Source organism: Micromesistius poutassou (assembly GCF_964030765.1).
Source record: "Micromesistius poutassou genome assembly, chromosome: 11".
NCBI lineage: Eukaryota > Metazoa > Chordata > Actinopteri > Gadiformes > Gadidae > Micromesistius > Micromesistius poutassou.
The window spans coordinates 828,884-843,418 of NC_140281.1; the positions used below are offsets into that span (position 1 = coordinate 828,884).

A 14,535-nucleotide genomic window follows, 5' to 3' on the forward strand; every position below is an offset into this window, starting at 1 on the left:
ACTTTAATCACTCCTATCTCTGCATTTATATTCTTCTTCTTCTCAACTACTGACAGCATCCAGAGGTTTGTTTTGTATTAACAATGTAGAGGTTTTCGATGTAAAATGTAGACGTTTCATGTTTAGAATGTAGAGGTTTTGTATTTATAATGGGAGAGGATTTATATTTATAATGTTGAGGTTTTGTGTTTATAAGGTGGAAATACTCTGAAACACCTTAGGCGATATGTTGTTTATTATGACTAGACAGACTAATAACCCTCATAATGTATGAGGGTGTGTGTGTGTGTGTGTGTGTGTGTGTGTGTGTGTGTGTGTGTGTGTGTGTGTGTGTGTGTGTGTGTGTGTGTGTGTGTGTGCCCTAGGACCCCCATGGTCTCAGCAGGGGGCTTTAAGGACCAGTTTGGTCACTCCTGTGTCTGGAGGAAGTTATTCCGGTTCAGTGTGACCAGTAGACGGATGTTGTCATTGTATGTCGGCCCAATGTTGAAAAAGTCTGTGTGTGTGTGTGTGTGTGTGTGTGTGTGTGCGTGCGTGCGTGCGTGTATTTACTGCAAGAAGAAAAACATCAGATGCAAGGTTAACTACGAGACTACGAGGTGTGTGTGTGTGGCTGCCATTGGTATGCTGTGGGTCTCTGCGTCTGTGGTTCTGAGGGTAGTCTGCTCATCAACTAAGGAGTATAATTCCATCTTAAAGTGTGTGTGACCGAAAAGGAGGAGGAGGAGAAGGAGAAGGAGCCAAATGTACCTGCTGACCTCCAGACCTTCCCTCTAGACAGCTGGGCCCGCCACGCCGAGGAAGTGGTGGTGTTTGGCTTCTACAGCTCCTTCTGTGGCCGCGTGTTTACACAGGGAGAGTGTGTGTGTGTGTGTGTGTGTGTGGGGGGGGGGGGGGGGGGGGGTTCGGAGAGCCTGTTGAAAGGCAGCCTGCAGCAGAGGGGAAGTGGAGGTGTGAGGGGGGCGGAGAGGTGTGTGTGTGTCAGGAGGCCTGTAATGTGTTTATGGAGGACAGGTGTGTGTCAGAAGTGTCAGCAGCAACAGAACTGTAATGGCTGATGATGGAGAGACCGCTCCGCCTGTTGGTTCCTCCTGCAGGGAGAAGAGAGAGAGAGAGAGAGAGAGAGAGAGGAGGAGATGAAGAAGGAGAGGGGGACAGAGTAGAGCGTAGGAGGGAGGGGAGAGGGAGAGAAGGGGAGGGATTAAAGGAGAGGAGAGAAAAGCGGAAGAGAAGGAAGAGGGGGAGGAGAGAGGAGAAGGGGTAGGAGGACGTTGTATCATTGAGCAGACGCTTTTATCCAAAAGGACTCAGGGCGCGCCCACACCAGGCCGTCTGTACCGTGACCCAGTACGTCTGCCCGCTAAAGTCTGGATCGTTTGGCCAGTGTGAGCACGCCAGCCGTACTCAAGTACAGTTCAGTTCCGTGGCCTCAGTACACTTCGTAGAGGTGTGCTCAGGCCACAGTATGGATGCTAATGAGCCGACACGCGCACACGCACAGATACGCAACCCATGTGTACAAGAGGCAACCGTACTCAGGCCCAGGTGAGATCGCCTAGTGTGAGCACAGGCCAGCGGCACAGTGGGGGGGGGCGGGGGGGACAGGCAATCGTACTTGAGTACGGTACAGGGCAACTTTGCCTAGTGTGAGTGCACCCTTGAGGGCTGATTATGGTTCCACGTTCACACAACGCAAGGAACACGCAGACGCTTCGACGCAGTCGTGAACCTTTATTGTTCTGCGTCGCGTTTTAGTGAGCGGACCAATCACAGCCCCTTGCAGCTGCGTCGCCTCGACAGACGGTTACAATTTTTGGGAGGCACACGTCAGGCCCTGGCGGTGGACGCAAGGAGGGTCCGCTAGGACGTAAGGGGTCCGTAACCCTCCTTGGGTTGCATGAACGTGGGACCATAATCAGCCGTTTAGAAGTGAGGCCGGGGACAGGATAGGAGAAGAGGGTGGAGAGGAGGAGGGGGTGGAGAGGAGGGGGGGGGTGGAGAGGAGGGGGAGGGTGGTCTTTGGCTGCAGGGCAGGACCCCAGTGTGCGTAGCATCCAGGTGCTAAGTGGTCTGATGTGAAGTTTCGCTCACCTCTAAAAGAGGACTTAAGGTCACGCCGGTCAAACAACAAATGACAGAATGCTCTCAGGCCACGGCACTACTGCGCTGGATAAATGTTAACACAATGCTTTAGGGTTAAACGTTTTCAGTCTATTCAAACTCTTTTTGCAGCATTTTTCAGCAGGTCCATCCACAGCAAATTATTTCAAACCCCCTCTCTCACAGGCTTGTCCAGACCCGGTCCACACGAGGACAGAGCTTTTAGGTTTATCTAAAGCTCATTTGACCGTGTTCTGTCTCTGGCCGGGTTCACAGGTCACAGCAAACACCAGCCCCGGGATTCATTACCCTGATTTCCCCGTCTGGTATTAATAAAGTAAGGAGGAGTATAAACCAGCCTCTCTTAGTAGTAGTAGAAATATCAAAGAATTGTCATTCTCCAGACAATCAAGACCGCTCTTTCTGGAGTGACCGCACAGATTGATTATAATTAAAGAAAATGTTAACCTTAAATGAATAAATATTGAATAATCTCCATTAAATATGGTTATATCTTTTATCGATGCAAACCATTCATAATACATATCTCCAGGATGGCACAGTTACGCAATAAAGAAGCATAACATGGATAAGCAACCGTTTATTATCTGACAGCATGTACATGTAGGATTCTATTGTTGTTGATGTTGTTGTTGTTATTCTTGAGGTATCCCTTGTGGTCTTGATGTCCACCAGCAGAACCTCATCGCCATGGTCGCATCATCATCACCACGGTAACCTTCTCTCCGGTCAGACCACCTCCAGGGGGTCCCTGTCCGCCTTGGAGATCACCACGGTAACGGAGTCCGGCAGACACGCGCCCAGCCTCTCCCGGACCACGGCCAGGAAGCCACGCTCGCTGTTGCTATGGTCACTGAGGATGACGCTGGTGCCGCTGGCGACCGCATCCAGGACCTCATGGTGGGACATCTCCCCTGGGGGGGGGGGGGGGGAGAGGTGTTCTATTAGGTCCTCAGATATCTCGGGTAAGTTAACTAATGGGTTAAAGGTCCCATGACATGCCACCAGGTGTGAGTGTGATTAGCCGTTAATAAGCCGTTTTATGACATCACAGGTGGGCGTGTCCACTAGTGATGGCTCGTTCGTGAACGAATCAGTTTGAACGAACGACTCTTTAACATGAACGAACCGACCTGATTCCCCGTTTCAGTTCGTCTCGTTCGTTCGCCGAGACTCGACTCCCAGCTCCGCCCACTAGTCGCTGACTCGCGAGTCGCCGTTCGTTCACTGACTGTGTTTAGCGGTGAAGACTCGAGGACTGAGACGTCACGAGAGCCAGACGGGCAACAACATCCCGATTCCGAACATGAAGCGCTCCTCAGCTAAAAGGAACTTAGTTAATGTTGTGTTGATTGATGACCGTTTGCACCATTGCACGATCGCTATTCGTTTGAGAATGAGAACGAGGGAGGAGCCGAGTCTGACCGACTCAGTGACTGAGAATCATGATTCACCGCTACCGTAAATGCGAACGAACGAACGAACAAACGGATGAACGACTCTTCTTGGCGAACTGATTCATTCAAACGAATCGTGAAATCCACCACTAGTGTCCACCTAGATGTGTGCTGGATAGATCAGTCTACCAGCTGCCTACCCAGTGGACCGTAGCAAACGTTGCTCATCTGTCCGTCACACATCTAGGTGGACACGCCCACCTGTGATGTCACAACAGACAGATTTCCTAAACGGCTCGTTAACGGCTAATCACACTCACACCTGGTGGCGTGTCATGGGACCTTTAATATATAGTTATAGCGAACAGGAAGTCCCGCCTCCTACCTGTGACATAGAGGTCGGCGCGGACGCCCTTCAGAACGGACGCCCCGGAACCAGCACACCCTGCTGCACGGCTCACTGTGGACTCTACACACACACACACACACACACACACACACACAATCTATCTGATGGTACACGGCTGTCTGTCTGTCTGCCTGCCTGTCTGACTGTCTGTCAGCCTGTCTGCCTGTCTGTCTTTCTCACCCAGTGTGTGTCCGGAGCCCAGGGCGAGTCTCAGATGCTTCAGGCCCAGGTGAGACTTCATCTTCTCCACGGCCGTCGCCACGGTTACGGGCTGGTCCAGTACGATGAGTCGGCCCTGCCCGTGACCCGGGAGGGGGGGCTGGCGGGAGGTCAAAGGTCATCATTCATCAGAAGGTGAGAAGGTCACAGTAAGGAGAAACACACACACACACACACACACACACACACACACACACACACACACACACACACACACACACACACACACACACACACACACACACACACAACCATAGTGTCCTCTAGTGCAGTGGATCTCAACTCCTGAACTGTGTGGGTTTCAATTTAAAAATAATATTAAAGTAAATTGTCAATTTTGTCACTTGTCACAATGAGTGACAAGTGACACACCCCCACCGGGCTCTGGGTCAGAGCTGCTCTGTATTTCTGTTTGTCTGTCTGTCAGCCTGTCTGTCTGTCTGTACCTGCTCAGTCTTCAGTATGCAGAGTGCCTGGCTGGCGACTCCGTGTTGTAGCAGCGTCTGGACAGCAGAGGGCAGCACTGTCTCACTACAGAGCACACTAGCCAGCAAACCTCCCGCCTCACCGCTAGAGACCAGACAGAAGCAACAGATCAGACACAGCCAATAGGAGAAGATGCAATCCATTGACCACAAACACAGCCACTAGATCGAACATTAGGCCCTCGCCTGTTGACAGAGTGCGTCATTGTAGTCCCGCTGTCCTCTTTCGTCAGCTGCTCTGTGATTGGCTGAAGGTCTACTGCGTTGCTCACTTTGAACTCCAGCTTGAACCTGCACGGGCCGCTAGAGAGGGCCTGGCTCAGCACACTCACCTGGCCCCTACCTGAGAGAGAGAGAGAGAGAGAGAGAGAGAGAGAGAGAGAGAGAGAGAGAGAGAGAGAGAGAGAGAGAATTGTCCTCAGAACTGAACCTCATTAAACATGCAGCTGGGGTCACGTGACCTCGGCTAACCCCCCCCCCAGGGAGGGAACCCCATGTGTGACTTCCTCACCCAGCCCGGCCACCAGCCAGTCGTTGACCCCGCCCCTGACGGCGTCCCAGGACGTGTGGGGGGAGAAGACGGCGATCCCGCCCTCCAGCGCGCGCGCGGCCAACCGCTGCTTCCAGTGCCTCTGGACGAGCCGCTTGATAGGCTGGAAGAGCGGCGGGTGATAGGACACGATGAGGTCACAGCTCAGGGCCTCGGCCTCGTCCATCACCGCCTCGGTGAGGTCGTTGGTCAGCAGGACGCTGCCGATTGGCCGAGGCCGGCTGGGTTCCACCAGCAGGCCCACGTTGTCCCAGGGCTCGGCCAATGAGAGGGGAGCGAACTGCTCCAGCACTTCCAGGACCTTCTTTAGCTCCATGGGAGGGGAGGGGAGGGGGGAGGGGGGCGTGGAGAGGAGGCGAGAGAAGAGAGGCCGGGGGATGGAGGAGGGAGGGAGGAGGGAGGAACAGGAGTAGGGGGGAGAGGAGGAGGAGGAGGAGGAGGACGGGGGACAGGTGCGTGAAAGAATCTCCGTGCTGGTCTGAGCTCTGCTGAACTGCAGCGACGCCAAGTGTCTAGAAGTGGTCCTCAGCCCGGACCACGTGTACATAACCTGTCAAACAAACAGACGGCGTGTCAACCACATGAGACGTAAACAAAGCATTTTAACAGATTAGGACTAACAAAAGTAAGTTCTGACAGAAGAGGCTAAGATGAATTCAACACTAAATCTGACCGCACTGAGCGCAGTTTCCAATGTTCACACGAACTGTCAAAGTGCGAACTGCCATTATGAAAATGATGTGCAAGAATAATCGCATTATTTGTCCATAGAAGCAAACATTATGTCGTTATATCGGCGATAAAAGGATCAGTTATATTGGGAATTAAAAGCCATGCAATATGCAAGTTACACAAGTTACACAGCTGTACGCGTCCTAATAAGTATGTATCCACTAATTTCGTACTTGCATACCTTGTACTCTGATTATATAGTCACAGGTAGATATTATATCTTGATTCATGCATGAGTAATAAGACAATCAATCTATTTTCTGTTTTGCTTTGGAAGACGTGCAGCTGTCGGGCTACCTTCACGATGCGCGCGCAACCATTTCGAGACGACGGCAAACGGTAGGGGACAAAATAAGTAACTGCGACTTCAACGCTGTCATATTTAAGCCATATCCCGTGAGAGGGACTTAGGTCAATAGGTCATACTTATGTCAGCACGGTAATATTATACGGCGAATTGAAATACAGCCTCGATTCTTTGTATTATGAAAGCACTCCCAGTATTTAAGTAAGAGACAACAGATTATGATTTATTTATTCAAATATACATTTGTCTCACACAAATAGTTCCGCATCTGGACTGGGACTGGGCTGTTGCCAGGCAACATACAACTTTTCCTGCAAACCAGCATGATCATTAGAAACACCTGTAAAGCGGTCATATTACTCGGTTGGAACTTACTTACTAATATATAAAACAGGTTATCACTTTAAATGTGTAATTTATCGTTACTGAACATTAAACAAATATGAAATTATAGAATATATTCTTAAAACCAAAAATGTTATCATACATTTTTATAAACATTTATTTTATATCATTCAATATATAAGCATACACATGTGTTTACAGTTATTTGTAATAACTACGTTATATGCTTCTAAGTGAAAAACCTATGATAAATGGATACGTAGATCAATTTAGATTTTTCAGACGGACAGACAGACAGACAGACTGAGGTGAATCAGATTAATTTGGATTAATGTGGAGTGGACTCATGTCAAAGGATCAGGACCAATTTAGGCCAAACAAAATATTACATAATTACTCTGGAGCACACACACACACACACACACACACACACACCCTCCCTCTCTCACTGACACACACACACACACACACACACACACACACACACACACACACACACACACACACACACACACATACACACACACACCTTTGCACAATAAACATAATTGCAATTTGCTTATAAAACAGCTGGACGGGTTCCTGTGCAGAGACAGATGTGTGAGGCATTATAGGGTATTATATGGTCACTCTGGTTACTCAGCAAACGCCCTTCTAATTGATCCTTCAGACTCCCGTGTGTAATTTGAAGTGATGCCTGTTTGGTCATATAACCCTGTGTGTGTGTGTGTGTGTGTGTGTGTGTGTGTGTGTGTGTGTGTGTGTGTGTGTGTGTGTGTGTGTGTGTGTGTGTGTGTGTGTGTGTGTGTGTGTGTGTGTGTGTGTGTGTGTGTGTGTGTGTGTCTGTGTGTGTGTCTGTGTGTGTTGTGTCTGTGTGTCTGTGTGTGTTGGTCACACTTTGTACCTATAAACATCATCAGAGATTTGATTATTTTGGAAATCTGAGTCCATCTGCTGGGGGCCATCTGTAGTCCACTGGGATTAAAGATTATGAAACATTAAGTTATGGAGCACTGTTGTCCTTCACCATTATAACAAAGTTATAAAGTCCTGTCCTTCACTAATATAACAAAGTTATCAGGTAGTCCTTCACTAATATAACAAAGTTATAAAGTCCTTTAATTCACTAATATAACATAGAATTATAAAGTAGTGTCCTTAACTAATATAACAAAGTTATAACGTAGTGTCCTTACTAATATAGCAAAGTTATAAATGCTGTCTTTCACTAATATAACAAAGTTATAAAGTACTGTTCTTCACTAATATAACAAAGTTATAAAGTCCTTTAATCTACAAATATAACTTAAGTTATAATGTCCTTCATAAAGTAATGTGACAACGTTCTGAATGAAATCTCTCTATTTGTAGTAGTCTGTAGAAGTGCTCTTTGTTGACAGCAGTCGTGGTCATAGTGGTGGTTGTATTTACTATGCATTTTGGGTCACAGCTGGTGTGGCCAGACTTGTTTGTTTGGAGAAGAGTTTGTTTTCATAGATTAAAACAGCCTAAATGTTGGAAGGATCTAGAGGTCAGAGAGGACCTTACTGAAACCACGTGATATAATCTGATGGCTGCTCTTCAACGCCTGTCCATCTGTCCCAGAGCAGAGGTTGTAAACGTCATCTTCTGAGGTTGTGTGATGACGCATGAGGCCGTGTGATATCATACGACTAGATATATATATATCTTTTTTTATTATGCATACGAAGAAAGAGGATTTAACCACCTGTTAATTACAGAGGTGTTGTGTGATGTCATAGGGTTGAACATGACGTTGTGATGCAGTTGTTTATATTTGAATAATTTAATCAGGAATAAATGCATCCCAACTGAGATAAATGACATCTACAAAACAAATCTTTCATTTTTCAATGTACAGTGTACAAATCATATGATGAATCATAACAAGAGCATTTACATTTTTCCCTTTGCATAAAAAAAATTGCATAGCAATAGCAAGCAAGCATTGCATAGCTATAGGAGATCAAAAGTTGAAACCTTCCCTTACGGTTGAATATGAATAGATAGATTAATGTACAATCAATTCTTAGTATCCAATAAAATATTAAGGAATGAGTATACAATAAGATAATAATAAATACAGGTAGATGAGTAAGAGGTGTGATAACTCTCCTGAGAAGTGTGTGTGTGTGTGTGTGTGTGTGTGTGTGTGTGTGTGTGTGTGTGTGTGTGTGTGTGTGTGTGTGTGTGTGTGTGTGTGTGTGTGCGAGCGTGCGTGCGAGCGTGCGTGCGTGCGTGAGTGAACGAGGAAGCGTGTGTCAATAGGCAAGCGTTGGCGAACCGCGTGGTTCATCAGCAGCTCAGAGGAAGTTGAGATGATTGAGGGTTCTTCGGTCTTCTGGCGTCCTACTGGCGTGACATCATCTGGACGAACTCTGGAGAAGAGAGGAGAGGAGTCAGAGAAACTCACCACCAAAACAAGACAAGTACCTGATCCAAGCAGGAAGTTAAGACAAGATAACATAAGATGGTGCTTTATTCATCCCAGACCGCAGATTCGGGTTCCACACTAAAAGTACAGAACAGAGGAACAATATAAAAAATAAATACAAATCGAGAACAATAAAACCAAAACTTCTTCCGAGTCCAAACAACGTTCACAAGTTCTCCAAAAAACTAAAACAGAATTTCCCGTCTGGGATCATTCGAGCACAGTTCCTAATCCGTTGTCACCTGACCTTCAAAGTCCACAGTTCCGTCTCCGTTGTCGTCGGCTTCCTTGACGATGGCGTCGATCTCGCTGCGGGCCATGTGCTCGCCCATCAACTTGATCATCGCCTGGCGCAGTTCCTCTGTGGTGATCTCCCCATCGCCGTCCATGTCGAACTACACCAGGACACCAGTGTTAACAGGTAGTGACGATGACATGGGGTATTGATAATCTTGAGTATTGATAAGGTGGGGTATCGATAACGTTGGGTATTGATAACGTTGGGTATTGATAACATTTGGTATTGATAACGTTGGGTATTGATAACATTTGGTATTGATAACGTTGGGTATTGATAACGTGGGGTATTGGTAATGTGAATCACATTACCAATACCCCACGTTATCAATACTCACCATTATCAATACTATTGATAATGGTGAGTAATGATAAGGCGGGGTACTGGTAATGTGTGGTACTGGTCATGGTGAGTATTGATAAGGTACTGGTAATGTGTGGTACTGGTCATGGTGAGTATTGATAAGGTACTGGTAATGTGTTGTACTGGTCATGGTGAGTATTGATAAGGCGGGGTACTGGTAATGTGTGGTACTGGTCATGGTGAGTATTGATAAGGTACTGGTAATGTGTGGTACTGGTCATGGTGAGTATTGATAAGGTACTGGTAATGTGTGGTACTGGTCATGGTGAGTATTGATAAGGTGGGGTACTGGTAATGTGTGGTACTGGTCATGGTGAGTATTGATAAGGTACTGGTAATGTGTGGTACTGGTCATGGTGAGTATCGATAAGGTACTGGTAATGTGTGGTACTGGTCATGGTGAGTATTGATAAGGTACTGGTAATGTGTGGTACTGGTCATGGTGAGTATTGATAAGGCGGGGTACTGGTAATGTGTGGTACTGGTCATGGTGAGTATTGATAAGGCGGGGTACTGGTAATGTGTGGTGTCGGTCTGTGTGTAACAGACCTCTTTGAAGGCGTCCTTCAACTCCTTCATGCCGATCATCCCGGCCGTCTCCTCCAGCAGCTTGGGGGCCATGAGCTCCACAAAGTCCTCAAAGTCCACCCGGCCCCCCACTGGCAACACACCACATCACGCATCAATACCAATGACATCACCGCATCACCACACCGCTTGGGAACACATGACCTCACTGTGTGAAATCATTGCATGGAAACACATGGGCATGACATCGTGCAGCTCATGGACGATAGATAGATTGAAGATTTTTCTTCTCATCAGCATCACTGTATTTTTATAATTAGTGGTGGTGGTGGTAGAAGTGGTGGTGGTGGTGGTGGTGGCGGGTGTTGGTAGAGGTGGTGGTGGTGGTGGTGGTGGTGGTGGAAGTGGTGGAGGAGGACTCACAGTTCATGTTGATGTTCTGGCTGAGTTCTATGAGTTCCATCTCGGTGGGCATGTAGCCCATGGTCCTCATCAGGTTGCCCAGGTCCTTACAGCTGATCAGACCATCCTTGTCCTTGTCAAACTCATTAAAGGCCTCCCGGAGCTCTGCAGATAGAGACACACACACACACACACACACACACACACACACACACACACACACACACACACACACACACACACACACACACACACACACACACACACACAGCTCATTCACCCATTCAACAGGGTCGGAAAACTCAGTTGGGCAGAGACATACAAAATGTAACTTTACATTTTTCTGAGAAGAGCCCAAGAAGAGTAGCCTGGCTCCGCCCGCCTCCGTACTTCCGCTCAATTTTAATTTCCCTTCAGTACTACGTCTGGGTTTGCGGTATATATTTGCAGGTTTTCTGCAGCCAATTTTTTGGCCGTCCAATCAGCAAACAGAGGGAGTGGCTGAGAACATTGATGTTGAGGTCGTGCGCTAGTTTGAGTTGTAGTCAGAAGACTAAACGTTAGCGATTGGTTATGGCAGATCCAGAGTGGCACTGGGGCAGATCTAATAATTTTAAACTCCAACAGACACCCGCCTTCAAGTGAGACACCACGCCTTTAACGTTTGTCAATGGAGAAAGGCCAGACTCTCTGTGCAAATGAAATGAAGTACGAGATTCTGGTAGGACCAGGCTACAAGAAGAGTTCATATCATTATCATTCAACCTTTTGAGGGCAGATAGGCATTCAGTTCAAATAGACAGGGCCATTTAGGCTGGAGAGAATTATCATACTTTGTAATAATACGTATTTGACATTTCATAACCTTTGCTGAATGGAGATTTAGGTATCATGGTGAATAGATTAACGTCCATGGACAATTCTTGGAAATCAGGCTTTGTATCCCAGAAAGTTTTTGTGTAAAATGACATTTTGATTATTAAACCTATTTTCAGCCTTGTTTGTAAATCACATGCAATTACTCAAAAAGCCAATTGAGAGCCTTGGTTCCCCGCCATCTACAGCCTTAAAAGGCCCAGACTTCACCTCCAGGTGAGATTGTTTTTTTCCATTACACACTAATGTGGGAGTGTCCACCCAGATGTATGATGGGTAGATCAGCCTACGAGTTGGTACAGTCCACTGGTAGGCTGATCTATCCAACTAAATCTTAAAAATACATACAAATATGAAGGCAATCATACATAAATAATACAAGGATAATTATATATATATATATATGTACCTTCAATCTCGTCTTCAGCCAGCTCTCTCTCCTGTAGCAGAGAAGAGGAGTAACACACACTGTGTAAGTAACGCACAACGTCAGCAACACACGCTTCATCCTCTCGTAAACAGGATGTGACACGCTGTCCTGTGTCTGCAGTTCACTGTTAATCAAACGCACACACACTGCTGCGCTACTGCCTACACACTGATGTGCACTACTGCCCACACTGATTGGCACCGCTGTCCACAAACACCACAGACATTCAAAGACACTGGAACACATGAACTGGAACACGCTGGTTGTGTATTGTGTCACTCGGGGGAAAACAAAGAGTTTTGAAAACGCTGTTGTATGATTGAGATGTGATCCAGTCATTGAGGACGGCTAAAGTGGACTGGGCATGTGCAGTGAGATGGCATGTATACTAAAGCGGGTTAGGTTTAGATTTGATGTTTAATGTCGCGGCTGGCAACACTAGTGTGGACTGTGTTTCTACATTTCAACAGTGTGGACGGACATGGGATAAAACATGGTCTTCCTCGCTCTAATTCAACATGTCTGTCCTTGATGAATCCATTAGTATGGAGGGATTAAGAGTTTTAACATCTGACACTGGCGGCTGCATGCCACCGCACACACACACGCACACACGCACGCACGCACGCACACACGCACGCACACACGCACACACACACACACACGCTGTCCTGCTTTTTAAAGGAATACAATCCCATAACACAAACACAGACACACACACACACACGCACGCACGCATGCACACACACACAAGCTGTCCTGCTTTTTAAAGGAATACAATCCCATAACACAAACACAGACAAACAAACAAACACACACACACACACACACACATATAGCAGCCACACACACACACACACACACACACACACACACACACACACACACATACACTCACACATATACACAAGCAGAGCATAAAAGCACATACACACACACATAGAGCAGAAAAACACACACACCAATGGTACAGCTGTACTCACAGTATTCTTTCCTCCACGCAGGAAGATGCAAGCTGCGCCTAAGCTCATCTCTGAGGAGACAGGAGGAGACAGCAGGAGACAGGAGGAGACGGGAGGAGACGGGAGGAGACAGGAGGAGACAGGAGGAGGAGACGGGAGGAGACAGGAGGAGACAGTAGGAGACAGGAGGAGACGGTAGGAGACAGGAGGAGACAGGAGGAGACAGGAGGAGACAGGAGGAGGAGACGGGAGGAGACAGGAGGAGGAGACAGGAGGAGACAGCAGGAGACGGTAGGAGACAGGAGGAGGAGACGGGAGGAGACAGGAGGAGGAGACAGGAGGAGACAGGAGGAGACGGTAGGAGACAGGAGGAGACAGGAGGAGACGGGAGGAGACAGGAGGAGACAGGAGGAGACGGTAGGAGACAGGAGGAGACAGGAGGAGACGGGAGGAGACAGGAGGAGGAGACAGGAGGAGACAGGAGGAGACAGGAGGAGACGGGAGGAGACAGGAGGAGACGGGAGGAGACGGGAGGAGACGGGAGGAGACGGGAGGAGACAGGAGGAGACAGGAGGAGACAGGAGGAGACGGTAGGAGACAGGAGGAGACAGGAGGAGACGGGAGGAGACGGGAGGAGACGGGAGGAGACAGGAGGAGACAGGAGGAGACAGTAGGAGACAGGAGGAGACAGGAGGAGACAGTAGGAACAAGGAGAAGTGAGTTGTCTTCTAACCCTAACTATAAAACCATATAATAATATGTGGGTCAGTATATTCCAGTGGTGTTTGGCTGAGCGGTAGGCCCAGCTCCAGCGTCCACAGCCCCCCGCAGCAAGAGGCCCCCTAACCTCTCCCTTCTCATTCATAACATGTCTCTGAATCCACTGTCATTCTCAAAATAACCAAATTACAATTTAAATAGATCACATCAATTATTATATAACTTATGTCATTGTCATTGTACATGCCAGTTAAGATTCTACATAATTTGTTAACGCTATCCCAGTTTCTTTAACACATGTGAATCTTCAAGCTTTTATTTAATGATGCGTCGATATAAATACGTCCCGTCCCGTATGCAATATAAATAGTAAGTACCTTACGTAAGTAAGGTAGACAGGTTGGAGGGCTGCGGCGTTGTTCTGATTAAGTGAATCAGTGAGTGCGAAGGTGCTCTTTGGTATATAAAAACATAGTTTCTAGAAAGATGGGCTGACCAAGGCAGTCTCAAGGCAACTTTTCAAGAATTCCAATATGAATCAGCCTTTTTATTAAAGCTTTTTTAACTTTAAGAAGAGTGCCTTGGTCAGCCCATCTTTCTAGAAAATACGTAGTACAGGTGGTCCGTGATCGCTCAAAACAGTTCTCACTCTGTTGTGACTCCCTTAGTCACGCTGTATTCTCAGATATTCAATAAAAGGTGTAGAGACTCACCGTGTTGTGAGTATGTGTCTTTCTCCAGGAACATAAAGACGACCAGAAGAACCCCTTGTTCGCTCTTTCCCTCCTTGTTCCGCTCTCCTCTCTCTACTCGTCTAACTCCTGTCTGTCAGTCCTGGTCAAATATATTATAGTCCAACCCCTACCTTTGTTGGTCTGATTGACCTCAATGTCTGTCTGTCTGGATGCTCTGGTCTGTGGTGTGCCCTGTAGGATG

At 47.3% G+C, this 14,535-nt stretch overlaps 2 protein-coding genes across 3 annotated transcripts; both read right to left on the minus strand.

The window, feature by feature from the left end:
- Positions 1-2,688: 2,688 nt before the first annotated feature.
- nif3l1 (NIF3 NGG1 interacting factor 3-like 1) lies at positions 2,689-6,234 on the minus strand. 2 transcript variants are annotated; one of them, XM_084474944.1, is made up of 7 exons: positions 6,211-6,234; positions 5,143-5,731; positions 4,818-4,974; positions 4,593-4,716; positions 4,108-4,246; positions 3,904-3,987; positions 2,689-3,035 (listed from the first exon to the last, which is right to left on the minus strand). In XM_084474944.1, the coding sequence occupies exons 2-7, from the start codon at positions 5,726-5,728 to the stop codon at positions 2,851-2,853; spliced, it is 1,275 nt and encodes a 424-aa protein (XP_084331070.1). In that variant the 5' UTR covers positions 5,729-5,731; positions 6,211-6,234; the 3' UTR covers positions 2,689-2,850. The 2 variants fall into 2 exon arrangements, with proteins under 2 accessions (XP_084331070.1, XP_084331069.1); XM_084474943.1 differs by having other exon boundaries at positions 6,095-6,224.
- A 2,701-nt stretch (positions 6,235-8,935) lies between these two features.
- cabp5a (calcium binding protein 5a) lies at positions 8,936-12,948 on the minus strand (the record flags this gene model as incomplete). Its single annotated transcript, XM_084475662.1, has 6 exons — positions 8,936-8,964; positions 9,268-9,415; positions 10,231-10,340; positions 10,633-10,776; positions 11,897-11,927; positions 12,901-12,948. The coding sequence occupies 6 exons, from the start codon at positions 12,946-12,948 to the stop codon at positions 8,936-8,938; spliced, it is 510 nt and encodes a 169-aa protein (XP_084331788.1).
- Positions 12,949-14,535: the final 1,587 nt, after the last annotated feature.

Excerpts from the sequence above, each read along its gene's own strand:
- nif3l1 (XM_084474944.1), bottom strand. The coding sequence starts at position 5,728 with ATGTACACGTGGTCCGGGCTGAGGACCACTTCTAGACACTTGGCGTCG. Across the intron at positions 4,975-5,142 it reads CTGGCTGGTGGCCGGGCTGG|GTAGGGGCCAGGTGAGTGTG; the intron begins GTGAGGAAGTCA and ends TCTCTCTCTCAG. Across the intron at positions 4,717-4,817 it reads ATGACGCACTCTGTCAACAG|CGGTGAGGCGGGAGGTTTGC; the intron begins GCGAGGGCCTAA and ends TCTGGTCTCTAG.